The 17,325-nt window shown below is 34.4% G+C and overlaps 2 protein-coding genes across 2 annotated transcripts; one reads left to right on the top strand and one right to left on the bottom strand.

The window, feature by feature from the left end:
- Positions 1 to 976: 976 nt before the first annotated feature.
- LOC110916527 lies at positions 977 to 4,985 on the top strand. The gene is made up of 4 exons (XM_022161241.2): positions 977 to 1,085; positions 1,175 to 1,277; positions 3,670 to 3,869; positions 4,501 to 4,985. Exons 2-4 carry the CDS (start codon positions 1,188 to 1,190, stop codon positions 4,754 to 4,756), a joined length of 546 nt encoding a protein of 181 aa, XP_022016933.1. The 5' UTR covers positions 977 to 1,085; positions 1,175 to 1,187; the 3' UTR covers positions 4,757 to 4,985.
- Positions 4,986 to 7,750: 2,765 nt separating this feature from the next.
- On the bottom strand, positions 7,751 to 17,325 carry LOC110915042 (splicing factor 3B subunit 2). The gene is made up of 18 exons (XM_022159666.2): positions 16,951 to 17,325; positions 14,638 to 14,757; positions 14,418 to 14,546; positions 14,255 to 14,317; positions 12,819 to 12,926; positions 12,117 to 12,194; positions 11,954 to 12,046; positions 11,751 to 11,837; positions 11,002 to 11,103; positions 10,764 to 10,883; positions 10,610 to 10,669; positions 9,016 to 9,155; positions 8,843 to 8,924; positions 8,701 to 8,759; positions 8,560 to 8,605; positions 8,300 to 8,391; positions 8,146 to 8,215; positions 7,751 to 8,047 (listed from the first exon to the last, which is right to left on the bottom strand). The coding sequence occupies exons 1-18, from the start codon at positions 17,173 to 17,175 to the stop codon at positions 7,976 to 7,978; spliced, it is 1,746 nt and encodes a 581-aa protein (XP_022015358.1). The 5' UTR covers positions 17,176 to 17,325; the 3' UTR covers positions 7,751 to 7,975.

The raw sequence follows: 17,325 nt of genomic DNA, 5'->3' as shown, positions 1-17,325 counted from the left end.
ACTCCAGTACCTCATCAACCTCGCCGTACTAAAACTCTCATCAAACCACATCTTCGGCACAATCCCGCCGTCGATTGCCATGTGTGTGTTGAATAATAAGTTGTCGGGTCTGATTCCGGTGAGCTTGGGGAACCTGCCGAGGTTCAATGCGACGTCGTTTTGGGGCAGATGAAAAGTAATGGGTTATCGGTGGTGGCGATTGTGGGAATTGGGTTGGTGAGTTTGATTTTGAGTTTTACGGTGGTCATCAAGAGGTCCAAATTAATGAATGAAGGTAGTAGTCCGAGTTTTGCACATAATCAGAACTTATTTGTACCATTTTAAAATATATAATGAAACAGATCTGAATCTGACAAAAAATATATAATGAAACATAATCAGATCTCGTCCCATAATTACTGGCGATTACCACAAATGAAACATATCATGTATTGTTTTAAAATGGTGAAAGAATTCGCCAATGGTAATTATCTAAAATGGTGCAAAAACTGATCTTGATTTACTTTAAAATTAAATAATTATGGGACTGGAGATCAAAAACTGTGTTTGTTTGGTTAGGTGCAAATCAGATATGTTTTTAAACACTGTTGTAGCTTGATTTTGATTGGGATGAAGGGTGCGGTGATATTTGGTGGTGGTGGTGGTGGTGGAGAAGGAGGAGGGTGGTGGTTATTGAGTTCTATACAAATATATAGTTATAAAAATAATAATATTTTTTAAAATTATTTTGTTTTTTTAATAATACTAAATAAACAGGGTAAAAAGACTAAAATACCCTTGATTAACTAGATTTAACCAAAAAAATAAACTGGGTTAGGCCTAAAGGACATAACGTGCAGGATTTTGAAACGTTAAGGACAAAACCCGTCAAATTTAAAGACAAAAGACACCGCTTGTAATTTGATACAAACATAAAGGACAAAACTTGTAATTTCCTCTAGTTTTTTTTTAAAGCTTTCTCACAAAGAAAAGGTTATCTTTTCTCTAACCGTTTAATATTTGTTCAAAACAATTTTTCCGCTGTTTCAAATCCACCGCCAAGTAATGCGTGAGGAAAAAAGATAAAGGGAAAGAAAAGTGTATCTGTAAGGATTGACGCTACTTTCTTAGTAAAGAAGCTACTTTTTTAACAACAAACCCATCTCCAACCCACCATTGTGATTGTTTTTCTCAGATTGATTCTTCAGATGGCTTCCACATTGCTCCTCGCTGTTGTCTTCGTCTTCGATCTCGTTGCTTTTGCACTTGCTGTTGCCGCTGAGCAAAGGAGAGCTTCTGTCAGTTCTTTTAACCCTTTCCCAAATTTATTTTCATCTTTATAAGTGTGTGTTTTGTTTTGTTTGATCTGATATGGGTATTGTTGGATTCATCATAAAGTTGATTAATTTAGTGTTTCTTGGAGAATAATTGTGGTTAATTCATTGTTTAAGCTGCTATTAGTTGAAAGATGAAGATTTGGTGTTGAAATTTAAGATTAAGCCTTGATGTTGAAGAAAAGCTTGTTAATTTGAAAGCAAAATTCTGATTTGTCTGAGTTTTGAAAGTCAAAAAGGTCTAGAAAGATGAATTAATGTGCTTGTTGTATGAGTGTATGACAGTTTGAGTAAATCTCTTTTGTAGTACTGAAACTACTGAATTTGATGTTATGTTTTAGAAGAGATTCTCCTTGTGTATATATATAGGGATGTTCAATACTAAACCAAGATTTAGTGGCCGTCTTACATATCACCTAAGTAGTTAATGCGGTAAAATATCGGTTATTGCGGTGGGATATCAATAATTTTAATATCATGCTAAATTTATATATATAGCAATTTAACACTAACAATTTAGTATACTCTCCTACCATTAACAAATTAACCTTTTGCAACTTGCAAAACACTAACAATTGTAGCAACTAGGAACTGACTAAGACTTAAAACACTAATAGCAGCAATAAGAAGAAATACAAATGGTAGAAATAAGAAGAAAGATACTGATATCGGTGAAATCGGTGATATATTGGTCAAATATCGGTCAATATCGCGGATATTATCGGTACTGATATTCTGACCGATATTTTGCACCGATATCTCGGTAGGGGACCGATAACCGATGTATCACTGATAGGTGATATATCGGGATATTAACTACATAGCATATCACAATTATGTCACCCATTGTATACAATTGACTACGCGGTTTTCGTAGTTCTCTTCTTAAAATTGATTATGTATTGGACAACCCTTTGTTTATAGTAGCCCACCATTATATTTGATAACTGAAATAAAAAAAAAAAAAAAAGTGAATTCAAAATATGCATTTGCTCAATTTCTTTTTCAATGTTATATTGGATCAATACTTTTATTTATTTTTATAGTGAGTAGTGACGCAGACTTTGCGAAAACAGATATAATCTTCTTTACATCAAGTAGAAATTGGTTTATTTGGCTTGTTGACGTCAAACATGAAGCGTATGCTTGTCTTAGTGTCTTACAAATGAACCAGTAGAAGGTTCATATCAGTATTCCATCACACTAGATTTGCACCTCTCTAAGGACATGATTGGGGATAGGAGTTCTTGGAGACGTCAGATAAAGGTTTGGGGTTTTAGGGTAGTGTATAGATTTGTCTTACCTTTTTCTTTCGGTCTTCGTTTTCCTACACCAAGGTTTAAAAAAAACGGAAACGAGTTTCGAGGCGTTTTCCCTTTGCCTCACAAGGCGTAAGCCTCGAGGCGAACCGAAGCAGAATTAAAAAAATAAATATAAAATTATATATCTTATAAAAATAATAATACTAACTAAATTCGTCATCGAATTCATCAAAAACACACATAAAAAAGACATAAATTGCTTGAAATTGACGCAAAAAGTCAAAAACATCAAAAACAAATATCCCCTGAGGCGCAGCCTTTTTAGCGCCTCAGCCCTTTTGAGGCGCACATACAATAAAAACCCCCTGAGGCCAGAATCGTGTTTTTGGGCGTTTCAGTGGGAGCAACCTCTCTATCTTCTAGGACAGAGGAAAGGTTTGCCCCCATCCCACCCTCCCCAGGGCCCAAACCCTACCTTTATCGCTCGCTATGAGTGAGTTTTTACTGGGTATGTTTATTTGTTCATTTATCACTATTCCATCTCAGGTTTCATCACAAGGATCATGTATGCTTAACTTAATTCCTCAAACATAGTTGTCAACATCGGTCACTATAGCGAATAGCGTAGCGTATAGGTTGAAGGTTGCTACAGGGTATGTAGCCATAAATAGCGGGATTTCTGTTATTTTTTTATATTAAATATAGATGGCGCCTAAGTATAGCTATAAAATAGTTGGATTTTAGGTTTTTGTTAAACATACATGTAAAATAGCATATATATCAGGGTATTTTGATATAATATACATATAATTTTTTTTTCTAGTGTATCGCTATTTATAAAATAGTGCCCGCTATTTATCGCTATTCGCTATGTAGCATTTTGTCGCTATTCGCCATTAACAAAATGTGTAATACAATGAGTTGACTCATCAAAGTAAAAAGTTGACTATATTGACATTCAAAATCTACAGTTAACTTTTTGTTGTTGTTTCTACTACAAGTGTCATTGTAATCTCTTCAAAGAACTGATCCATTTGACTTTTTAGTATCTTTATTTTTTCGAATTGATTATAATAATTTAAATGGTACTACAGGCTCGGATTGCTCAAGATGCAAATTCAAGATATTGCGTTTATGAATCTGATATAGCAACCGGAATGGGTGTGGGTGCACTATTGTTCCTTCTTGTGAGCCAACTCCTTGTAATGTTTGCAACCCGTTGCATGTGTTGTGGGCGAGCCCTGAGCCCTGGTCGTTCAAGGGCCTTAGCCGTCTTCTTATTCATTACCTGCTGGTAAGTTACACTCTTCACCTTATATGTATACCCAAAACCTGTATACTTTGACTTTCTAGTTTAAACAAGTTATATTAACAAAAGTCAACGTGTACCTCCTAGCATAGTAAATCATAGGGGTGTGCATGGGTCGGTTCGGTTATTAGCATCAACCGTAACCGTAACCGAAGTCATTGGTTAATCAGTTCTGTTTATTCGGTTAATTTGTCAGTTTTGGTTCATTTCGGTTAATAATCCAATCAAACAAGGGCTAAAATTTTTGCTTAAAAATACATGTAATGGAGGTATAAATACATGAAATTGATGTATAAATATTAAATACATGAAATGGAGGTATAAAAATAAATGAAATGAAACTATAAAACATGAAATGGAGGTATAAAATCTAGAAATATATGAAAATATAAATGGTTTGGTTCAGTTAATTTCGGATGGTACAAAAAATAACCAACGTCGGTTTTGTCGGTTTTCTGGTCGGTTTCGGTTAACGGTTCGGTTATCGCTCACCCCTAGTAAATCACATTACAAGATAATTATTCAGCACAGATTTTGCATATAAGCTCAACACTAATTGCGCTCAAACTCCGTCATCTTGCATTTCCATGTCTAATTGTTATTTTTATTTCATTAGGGTGACATTCATCATTGCTGAGGCGTGCTTGCTAGCGGGTTCAGTCAGAAATGCGTATCACACAAAGTATAGGGCCGTACTTTCGGCTAACCCTCCTTCATGTGAGACCTTAAGGAAAGGTGTGTTTGGTGCTGGTGCGGCTTTCGTGGTTTTCACTGGCATCGTCTCGGAGCTTTATTATGTTTTCTACTCCAAATCTGATGAAGGTGTCATCCCTACCAGAGATACTGGCATAAGGATGGGAGCATTCAACTAATCATTCTCACAAATTTTATAACTTGTTAGTACTTTTTTTTTATGTGGGTGTAGATTGTTTGTCATGTGGTCTCTTTTGTTATTGAACGTAGAGTTGAGGATGTGGTTCATTTGTGAAGTTATGTGATGATTAAGGTTTTATTTTTTTTTTTTTGTCTTAAATTCGGATCATAATAGGTGTAGATCAGAAGAAAATATTTAAAAGAATTAACGAGGATTGGATTTGTGTTTTAAGACTGATTATCTAATGTTCTCTTTCTGGTGGTGAAATATCGATAAAAATAAGAAATCGTGAATGTAATGATTAAAAAGCCTATGTCATGATGGTATACTCAGAACTCAAGGAACCCATAAAAACGGAAAAAACCAGCTAATTTAGAAACAACACAAACATCGATAAAAGAACTCGTGTCTGTGAAGCGTTGATATAGAAAACGAAATCCATAAAAATCACGTAACAGGAAATTCTTTAAAAACCTAAAATGATAATTGTTTTAAAGTTCAGGGTTTTTTAGTATAAAAAAGTGGGAGTAAAATGCACGGATAGTCCCTGTGGTTTTGTAAAATAACACCTATAGTCCCCAACTTTTGAAAATTACACCCGTGGTCCCTGTGATTTGACAATTTGTTACTCGGATAGTCCCTGGAGTGGATGGACGTTAGTTTTCTCAGTTAAGTTGATGTAAAGAGACTAAATTGCCCTTACTAAATTACCCTTAAATGAAGGGTAATTTGGACTTTTTACTTATTTATTTAAAACACCATTTTATTTTAATAATTAAAACAAAATCACCACCTCCCGCCACCATCACCACCGCCTGCCACCACCCACTCCCACCCCTCACACCACCCACTTCTTCCTAAGCAACAAAACCCCACAATTATTAATTTCACATTAAGATGTAAATTTCGCACAGTTTCCCCAAATTTTAAAAAGCTTCAATCGAATAGTCATGTTATCTTTCAAAATGGCTAACTTCAATTTGTACAACAACACAATTCCCCACCTTCACAATTTCCCTCAATCAAATAGTGCACAGTTTCCCATAAGCAACAAAACCCCAATTTGTTCAAAATGGCGACTCCGACCACGAACCAAATCTGACCACAACACCCCAATCTGTTCAACAAAATGCCTGTTTCCCTCGTTTGCATCTTCCAAAACGGGGACTTCGACCACGACCCGGCTCGTATTTCCGGCGGCTCTTCGTTTACATCTTCCAGAAACGACGACTCCGACCATGAACCGACTCGTTGTTCCGGTGGCTTCTCATTTGCATCTTCCAAAACGAGGTTGCATCTTCCAAATCATGATCTTAGTTTGCATCTTCTAACACGAACGGTTATGGTGGAGTTTGCAGAGGTGGCCAGCGGTTGTGGTGGTATGACAGTGGTGGTGCAGGTGTGGGGGTGGATGGCGCCATGGTAGCAGGTGGTGGTGGGGGTTTGCCTGAGAGAGAGAGTAGAGATATTCAGTGTGTGTTTTTTAGAGAGAGTGAGTGTATCTGTGTGTTTATGTAGCTATATATATGTGTGAATATTTTTTTCTTATATTTTAATAAAAGTAAGGGTAATTTTGTAATTGCAAATGGACTTAACGGAGAAAATTAACTGTCATCCACTATAGGGACTATCTGAGTAACAAACTATCAAACCACAGGGACCACAGGTGTAATTTTCAAACGTTGGGGACTATAGGTGTTATTTTATAAAACCACAGGGACCATCCATGCATTTTACTCAAAAAGTGGGGTATGAAAGTTATGATTTATAATGATGTGGATGAAGGTGGTCTACTGTTATAGATGCTCTTAGTAAATAAATCTACTTCACGTATTTTTTAAATTCTATTTCAACTTTTTTACTTAAAAAAAACCACGTGTGTTAAAACATGTGTGTTTGGTAGCATGTCAAATCAGGTTGAATTAAAAACATGTTCGTATTATTTCAAATCAAATTGGATTCCAGCCAAAATAGGTTTAGGACAAAACGGGTTATTTCAGAAGAAAGTATCAAATGGCTTGTTAATCGTCACTCTTTTTTTTCAGTTTTGTAATTTTCTTAAGCAACCAATAAAAAATGTAAAAAAAATGATTTTTTTTTTTTTAATTTTGGTGTTTGTTCATATTTGTTCACTCAACTTAAATGAACAAACGAACGAACACTTAACGTTTGTTCATATTCTTTTAAAAAAATGAACGTGTTCTTAAAGACACAAGCATAAACGGACACAAATGAACATAGACAACTGAACAGTAAAATGATGGGCCGACCAATTAGTACGTATAATAAATATTATATGATTATGAAAACAAACATAAACGAAATGTAAACGGACGAACATAATCTAACAAACAAACAAGGATGATAGAACAACGAAACGTAAATGCGCAAACACAAATGAACAAACGTAAACAAACGACACGTGTTCATAATTTTAGTTACTAATTTTACTAACAAATTTGTGTTTCAGATTAAACAAAAAAATGCTCTGTTCATAGATGGTATTATCTATAGATAAAAAACAATCAGATAACAAAGGATTTGTAATATTATTATATATTGATAACAACTTTGGCAACATTTTTTTATAAACTCCCTAACCCTGGTCCCCTACGGCCCCTACCATCTCAAGTTCTCAACCCGTGGCCCGTGGGTATATAACCAAGGCCCATATTGCGCACACTTTTAATAAAAAAAGGGGTCTTTTGGGATTAAATTTTTTGGGCTGGAATTTATAGGTATAAAAAAATAACACATTAATAAAAATCGAGTTAGTAATACTTAACAACCTTATCAAAATACTGTCAGAAACAAAAAAAAAAAAAAAAGAAAAGAAAAAAGAAACTTGATGCCATATACGATCTTTACAACTACAACAGGACAGACATTATATGATCTTTTTTTATACTAAAACAGATTTATCAGCTTTATGTGTGTTAATTCAACTGATAATCAAAACACATAATCTGATTGTCGAAGCACATAGTCCGACTATTTCAAAAGGCATAATTCGATTACTTCAAGATACATATAGTAGCTTTAAAAAGCAAACTCAAAAGCTCCCTAAACTGACTGATGGGGTATAAAGTAGTACAGGTTTATGCAGATCCAATGCACATTTGTTTTCCTAAAATGTCTCGAGCAGAACGTACATACATTCATGACCCACGCATTATACTCCACACATCTTTTACAATCGAAAGAGAAAACGAGCTTTCTAAAACTTGAAATCCTTTTTCTTCGACTTGCTATCTTTCTCATGCATCTTTCGCTTCCTCTTCTTTTCATTCTGCAAACACAGTAATCCCAGCAGAGTTAAGCCTTCATCATCATTTTAAAAAATTATATATTTTCAAATGAAATAAAGTAAAAATATGATGCACACACCTCGGCAACCATGTCACTGAAGTCCTCCCGTTGGCTAAGGCGCTTCTCTTCCTCCCGGGCCTCCTCGTATCTAAAAAAGATCACAAAGATTAATAAGTATACATCAAGTTTATGTTTTAATGTGATTTTATGACGGTGACAGGGCAAGACTCACTTGGATGGCAACACATTCTCCATGAGCTCCAACTCTTCAGGCTGCAATGAGACGTCAACCCGATCTGTTTTCTGACCTCTAAGTAAATCAACCTGTCAACCAGAAAGGATTTGAATTAATGCTGTTCATGTCGGATTATCATCAAAACAGATAGATAGGTATTTTACTATATAGCGATAATTATCAAAACCCCTTTTGAACCGAACCAGATGAAACTTTTTTAGAATGACTTGTTTTGTCAGGCTTACGAATATACGTACCCTTTTAGCAGATGGCTTGTCTTGCGGGGCACCACCTATCACATAGCTGTCGTCACAAAAAAAGGAAAAAAAAATCCTGTTATATTGGGTTTTTTTTTAACAGAATAGTTCAGAAAAACGGTAGGAAAGTTGAATTCATACGTATGTGTTGTTCCCAATAAAGTTCCTGGAGCTATCTTCTCTTCTTTTTCTTCCAGAACCTATACCAATGCAAGAATTAGACAAGTGGAAATAAAATAAGAAAAAAAATCTTAAATGGAAAAAGGAGGCATGGAAGACTCACTTGATAAAGCGGTTTCTCGGGTTCCTTCCTCTGCTGCTTGCGAAGGTCAATCACATCTGGGGTCTCTACGCCAGTTGGAGTGCTGAATAGTGGTCAACAAAGTGTCATATTTTATGATAATTGTTGAAAAAAAAAATTATAATTTTTTGGAGAAAATATGTTATGGATCAAACCTTGAGAGACTATCAACAGACTGAATTCCATCCTCTAATTCCTCTTCCTCGTATTGCTCTTCCAATTCCTCTTCCTCTTCTTCTTCCTCCTCTTCTTCCTCTAGGTCACCCCAGTGCTTGCTCTTATCAACTGGCTCTTCCTGGAGTACATTTAATGAGGTGATGCACATGCGCAAATCCATGAAATAAACATATAGTTGAAAAAATGATCTGTGATTAATCTAATCATATGCTTTAGCATTATATTCAGATTTTAAAAATTGCAAAAAGTAAGCTAAAGAAGGATAAAGTAATGTGTCCTAAATCCTAAATTAACAACCAAAAATCACAGAATTGCCCTTCAAAACAAGTTTATCTAAGCCAAAAAATATAGGTATAAAATCAGGTGGATCAAGAGGGAAAAACAACCGGTCAAAATGGACATACTCAGGTTTAAAAAGTAATTTTTAATGCAAGCTAAACGAATGGCCGACCCTGTAAACACTTTTATATCCATTACTTTAAATATCCGTTGTATATATTGTAAGGTTTTGTGGCGGTCTCTGTTGAGGTTTAGCCGTTTTTAATGAAGTTTTCCGAAAAAAAAAACCCATTACTTTAAATATCATAAATAATTAACATGTTAGATATAATTATAGAAACAAAATTACAGTTATGATATTCTACTTTCCTTATTCTTTTGATAAAACTATGTAGAGGCTTTTTGCATTTGAATATACTTTGGATGGCTTTCAAGCTTTAACCTGTTCGACCCATTTTATATATCCCCTTATTTCCCTCTATAGTTACATCTTTAAACTTAACCCATGGCATTAAGAGATAAAAACATAACCAAATCCACCTATTAGGCCTGTAAACGAACCGAACGGTCAAGAACTGTTTGTGAACTTGCGGGAAGTTCGTTTATTTAATAATCAAATGAACATGAACACATTTTTTTGTTCATTTAATTATACAAACAAACATGCACACACGTCTTGTCCGTTCATTTTGTTTGTGAACGCTCGTTCATTTATTTACATTTGTTATGTTCGTTTCATTTTAAATACATAACTAGTTATATTTATATAAATATTAAACATAAAAGGAACTTTCTATCTACTTATATAAATATAACCAATTGGTAATTGGGCTTTCTAGTAATAAAAATGGGTTTTCCAATGAAATTTATCGTAGTTAGTCACTAATTTATATAAAAAATTACTTTATGTTAGTTTATGTTTGATAAATTATGTTCATTTATGTTTCTTCAATTATGTTCATTTGTGTTGTTTATTGTTTGTTAACTTATGTCCATTTAAGTTTGTTTGTTTGTTTATGTTCATTTACGTTCGTGAACTGTCCGTATACATTTTAAATTTTAAACAAACAAACATAAACAAACACGAACATGCTCATTTTCTTAATAAACAAACATGAACAAAAAAAAAATGTGTTCGGTTATATGTTCGGTGTTCGTGTTCGGTTAAAGTTAATTGAACCATGTTTGTGTTCGTTCGGTTCATTTACAGGCCTACCACCTATTGATAAGTAAATGGGCCAAAACTGCCACCACTACTAGAAGTCTAGAATCCAAGTTTCAGCATGCAAGTACCTCATAGTTGGGTGGTTCTTCTTGTTGTCCAAACACATCTCCATAGACAGGGCGTCCAAACTTCAAGAAAGAGAAGATGTATATGAGATCAAGATAGCAAGACGACACAAAACAGAATAGATTAAAACAGACGACATCAAATAGAATAACCTACCTCATCAACAGGAGGTTTGCCCCAACCTCCAGGATGATAACCAAAGCTCGCCCCATGTGGAATCGGAGCGTTCAGTCCCGGAATCTTTAAATGTGGATAAGAAGGCGGAGGACCATATCTCTACAAATTATAATCGTCACTCATCAGACTAAACAAATCTCAAAAACATAAATACTTAAATAGTATTATGAAAAAGAAAATAAGACATCGTGTTTGTCTTCCTTTTTCAGGTATTTACCTGCATATTAATAAGCCATGGAGGCGGGGCACCTTCTGGCATTCCTAGTGCTTCTTTTAGTTCGTGTGATAAGGTACCGGGCTTCATTTCCCTAAGTTTTACCTATGTAAACCAAAGTAGGTCCAATTATAGACTGCTCATCATGAATTGCACAAACTACTTAAGGTAGGGGCAAGCAGAAAACCAAAAAAACCAAACCAAAATAACCGAAACAAAAAAAGACGAACTGAATTTTATGATTTACGGTTTTGCATTTTACGAAAACCGAACAGAATAACCTAAAAATTCATTTTTGAAGTGTTTATATATATTGATTTAGGAATTATTAGTTTTATTCTACAATTGTTAAGTATATATAATAAAAACATTAACATGTTTATTTATCTTTGAAATGATTTTGAAGAAACAAAAAATAAATTAGAAGTTAGGTTTATGTGAACATATTAATTAAAATGTCAAACATAATAAATTAAATGTACACATCTAAGAATGATTATTAAATCTGGAATTATACTTTCGATTTTTAAATCTTACGTAATTTTGTTCCAAAAACCGAACCGAACCGTTGCTAAAACTGAATAAACCGTAACCGAACGGTTTTCAATAACCGAAAACCGAACATTTAGGTTACAGTTTCGGTTTTATCATAAAACCGAACCGTGCACACCCCTAACTTAAGGTAGGTAGCATTTGTTACCCAAAGTATTCTAAGAAATTCACAAGATAGTAAAGATAAAAAGGTATGTTACCTCAAACTCTTTTCCTTCATGATAAAGATCACCATGTGATGTCAGTTTTGGTTTAGTTTGGTACTTGAAAAAAGCATCATGGAGTACCTGCATAATCAAGTTCAAGATCATGTCATAGCTTATCACTTCCACAATACCACAAATATAATAGGATTAAACAGTTCTCTATAATCTCATATTTTACGACATTTAAGTTATCAGACCTGATAATCGATATCCATCTTCCCCATTTTCGGCTGCATCCGCTCACGTTGCTTTTGTTTAAGCTTCTTATTATCCTCCTTCTCGATATAAGCCTGTAGATACAAGCAAAAAAAAGTTCAAGATTCAAAATTTCAAGACACGAATCAAAAGATCTAACCTTACCTGTCTAATTTTCTGGATTCCTGTGGCAGCAATAAAGTCGGGAAGTTGAAACGGCGGCTTCTCAATACCCCGTTTTCCCTGTCACACAGTTTCAAAACTAGATGAGATTCAAGTCAATGCGCACAGGCCATAGATAAAGAAAAGACATTCCTACACTTTAATTAGATTATTAGAACACTATGAATGTCTGAGACACTGCTAAAAAGTAAAGCCCAAACAGGCTACAGTACGTATGCGTAATATCTTGTATAAAAGCTTGTGCACTATGCAGTGCAGAAATATCTGAAATTCAAAACCAAATAATCAGCATCCACAACGCACAAATAAACATCCCCTAAGGTGTAGCCCACAACATCCATTATCCAAAAATAATATTGTATTTCATTTTCATTAGCAATTTCATAAAAAAAAAAAAAAAAAAAAAAAAAAAAAAAAACCATTTAAAAATTATAAGTCCCGTTTGCAAAAACACCTACATGTCCAGGCTCCAAGATTGTTTCAGTGGGTCCCCTGCAATAACCACATATATATACATATAAGACAAACCTCATGACTCATCAACTAATCTTTAATCACCCACTTCCCTGCAACCCTTGTTTTATGTCTAATTTGCAAGTGTTTGCTCTCATTGAAATTTAATATATACACCCTCTAATGCAACATATTTGTCCCACAATAAATGCTTCTTATTTTAGGACTCACCTGTAAAAATTTCCTCTTCTGACACCAATGTCTCGGCACTGGAACAGTGTTACGATATGATTTGAGGAAAACCAGCAGTTTAGGATCAGCTGAGGTGGCATCCCAAACCTGAAACTCATGTAAATGAATCACTAAATCACAAAGCTGGTCACAAGCAGAAGTTATCAAAGTAAAGGAATAGATACGAAGATAAAGAAAAAAATATATATTATAGATAGGATCAATCCAAATAGATTTAACATGCTAAACATACAAATAACTAGAGTAATTACGCTAACACTAGAGTAATATTATTACCAGGGCCGTCTCTGAAAAAACCAAAAAAAAAGTAAAATTGGGAAACGAGGTGAGTAGAAAAAAACAGCCCCTATAATATAAAGTCAATATCTCAATTTTGAAAAGAAAAGATAATATATTTGAATAAGAACGTATTTATATACTATAAATTATAGAACATAAGAATAAATGAAAAAATGAGCCGCTAAAATATAACTTTTTCTATTAATAATATAAAAAAATAAAAAAAAATTATAAACTAGTGGGATCAAACTCGCACGCTGGGTTGGGTGAAAACTTTGTCTGTTTCGATGCACTCGCCATATCAAACGAAAGAGGAAACCCAACAATAAATGCCCAAAATGTGTTCGCTTCATTAGTTTTTGTATGATAAAAGGAAAAAAAAAACATTTCAAAATCTATTAAAAATTGTTTAGTTAAATTTAATTCAAATAATAAACAAAACAAAAAAAGTAAATAATAACTTTTTTCAATTTTAAATTAAAACAGAAAAATTTAAATTGAAATAGAAAAAAAATGAAAAAAACAATAAAAAAAGAAAAATAAAAGTGAGAAAAAAACAATAAATTGGTTTGAAACAGGCGAAGAAAGCTTTTAACGGAATCAAACCTACGACCAAATTCCACCACATTTTTTTAACGAAGGATGATGACAAGCAGAGCAAGCATTGCTTTGGTTGATGTATTCGAAAAAATATATATTCACACAGACACACACAATTAATATATATATATATATATATAATTACTTTAAAATTGGGCTACGGGCGGTCACCCACCCCGCCCCTCCTCCGGGGCTGGCCCTGATTATAACTACAGTTTTTGAACTAGAGTAATTATTATTACTATACTCCAGTTTTTTTAGTGTAACTACTCTAGTTCAAAACTGTAAAGTAATAATAATTACTCTAGTTATTTGTACGTTTAGTAGGTTAATTTCATTTATACCAAATCCCACCCCAAAACACATTTAGTCAGCAAAATTTGCTTCAATGTGGGCATCCAACATATGGCAATCCACTAGTGTATGAAAAGAGCTCCAAAGAGAGATTTATTAACAAAAATTACAATACCAAACAATGAAGGTTGGCCAAGATAAAGTAAAATCAGCTTTAACATAAAGAACACAAACAAAATCACCTCAACTACATCCGGCCTTGAACTAATCTGCTTAAGTTCAGCAATCTTCATACGGCGCTGAAGCTATAATCAAATGTGCAACCAACAAACTAACTTAGAATAAAAATATCAACGACAAGAAAAGCATGACTGCAAAATGCACCCAAATGCAGAAGGGTATAACCTTTTTCTTTTTATTTGAGACGCCACCTTTCTCCTTTTGTTGGTCTTCTTGTTCTTCTTCGTCCGAGTCCGAACTAGCTTTTTTGTTTGGTACAGCATTAACAGCAGTTCCTTCACTCTTATCGTTCTCCTGAATAGATGAAATTAAGAAGATGAGGTCAGAGAGTAAGATCAAACAAAAAATTAAGTCATTAAGATCTTCATATGTGGCTCCGTTTTACCTCAGAAGCAGTAGATTCTCTAAAAGTAAATTTCTCAAACACTTTCCTGAACTCATCGTCCAAATCAAACTCAAGTTCTGCTTTTTCGGGGATGTACTCGATTTCAACTTGCTCCATGACCTACGATGATAAAAGAATCGGTAAAACCGCAGACAAACCTAAAAAAATGAGGGTTTTGTGCAAGGTGAATAAGCAGTAAAACATTGAACATATGGGAATCGCAGATATAGACATGAAAATCAAACCGATATCAACCACTTTACATTGGCATCAAGCAAATCCATATCATACTTAAAAGTTAAAACTGCGCATGTAATCAAATTTAATGAATACAAAGTATTCTGGCTAGTTAACACATCCACCATAAATAACATCCAAACACTTTTGCGTATTCTTCACCGCTTAATAAATAAAAAACAAAATAAGTGAAATTAACAATCAACACACAACAATAGAGCTTAACTTCAGGCCTCAAACAAGCGTATCATCCATCTAGATAAAATCTACAAGCATATAGCTTGCTGATTTATCCATCCCAGAAAAAAAAAAAGAGAATTTCTATTTCATTAGAAATGTGCATTTTCTCCGGAGAGTAATATTCCTAAACTTGCCCTGCACATTTGACTATTGGTTTACTGGCACCACGGATCATGTATTCATTCGAGTAGAAGAACCAATGAGAGAGTATTTGGTCAATTGGTCCATTGATGTCATCTCTAAATTAGACTGTTAGACAAGTCTTTAAGCATAAAACCTTTTCTGATGTAAGGAACATAGCAGTTGTTTAAGTTCGTCCAATATCGAATTACACATTAATTCATAAAGTCTTGAAGTGGACAACATTTTCTTTTTGAGAATGTACAAAAATTACAACTCTTTTCTTGACCTTGAATAACTGTTTTTAAAACGAAGTGATCTACCCTTGAAAAAGCCACACACTCAAAATTTATACTTTAGTGCATTATTTGAAAATTGAAAGCCAATATACCAAATGACACGAGCTAGAAAAATACACATATAGTCAAGTTACTACTTAGTGGCCATAAAAAAGCCTTATATATCATTAATTACTGGGCAGAAACAGTACCACATAGAAAAACAGCTGCAGACATATTTAAGATGAGAGAGCTTATTCCCATATGATCATGGCCCACAAGTTGCCAAGATTTACCAAGATCACACATGCATCTTATACATAGGATTGTTTTCAAAATTACAAAGTTATAACTAAAGGAGTTTAAAATTTGTTAGATACTGTGTTGTGTGAGAATCATCACAGCTTTGTGGACATCATGTCGTAGACTCATATCCATTACATGGTGGTCACATACCACTTTGTAGATCATGATCTAAGCCTAACAAAAGTTTCTAATATGTTAATTATACTCCGTAGTCCATTGTGCCAGGTTTGATACCTATACAGAATCCCATAGTTACTAGTTAGACTGTTAAAGTGTTAAGAGAGCTAGAACTACTCTTCGAAGTACGATCTTGACTCCCAGCAGTTCCATTACATAATGAAACAGTGTTCCACTTGTCGTGTAACTGTTGGGAGTCAATATCGTGCTTCATAGAGTGGTTTCCAACTTCCAGCTCTCTAACAGTCTAACTATTGAATTTTGTAATGGTATCAAAATTGGCCCAATGAACTACAGAATATAAACTATAATCAACATATTAGAATTGCATACAAACTCCGGAATGTCGTGGAGACACATAAACAAAGATAACTCCTAACTGAACACTCGATCCATTCCAATCCTATAAATTTTTTCGTGGTATGCGTTATATTCATAGCTAGGTACTTATACGACGGATATTATTTTAATTTATTCTAGAAGTACCTATCTAAATCATCATTGAACTTGTTCACAACTGAGATTTCTGTAATGATAATTTCCAAAATACAAATTTTTAAATTCTAAATTTGCAGCTTATTAGATAAATGTCTCTGTGATTACTTATCTGTAGGCGAGCATGTTCACGAATGTTGTTTGCGTGTGTGTAATTGTGTATCTTTATCTGTGCCTAATTCATTTACCTTCTTGCAGAAGAAACATAAACTTAGTAAGTTACACAAACAGCCTTATTTACCTCCCTAATGAACACGAACTTGTTCGATTAAACATACAGCCTTTTCGTATTTAGATTCATTAACAGCCTTCATAAATCATTATCCTAACTATAGAGCTACTTATTGCTAGCCAAATTCTACTTGTGCATATTCATACACAGTATTGTTCATTCATACAAACAAAATTATCTACAACTAAAATATGTCATAAAACCCTAGCAAATCAGAGGAGCCAATACCTTCTGAAGATCCGAATTCTCTTTTGCGCTATCATCTCCAACAACTCCGTCACGATCCTCAGCAACGTTACCGGACGCCGTATCTTCTCCACCGGCGGACTTGTTTTTCTTCTGTTTCCGACGCCTCCGACGGCGTTCAGCGTCACGCGATTTCTTCGAAGTCTGTTTGTTATCATCTTTAGAGGATATAGACTCCATTACGCCGTTCGAAACTTCAACTGTCATCGGAAAACCTATTTACGGTGGCACAGGTGCAGATTCCGGTTTACGACGGTGGAACGTCTGCTGTTCCAACAAAAGGTCCGGTCCTTGATAACGGCCTAACGGGTCTAGTTCACAAAAACAGATGTATCGTCGGTTCTAGGCCCAGAGACA

The sequence above is a fragment of the Helianthus annuus genome, chromosome 16 (assembly GCF_002127325.2).
Source record: "Helianthus annuus cultivar XRQ/B chromosome 16, HanXRQr2.0-SUNRISE, whole genome shotgun sequence".
In the NCBI taxonomy this organism is placed as follows: domain Eukaryota; kingdom Viridiplantae; phylum Streptophyta; class Magnoliopsida; order Asterales; family Asteraceae; genus Helianthus; species Helianthus annuus.
The sequence above is the reverse complement of the archived record's forward strand: the minus strand, read 5'-3'. Positions and strand labels throughout refer to the sequence as shown.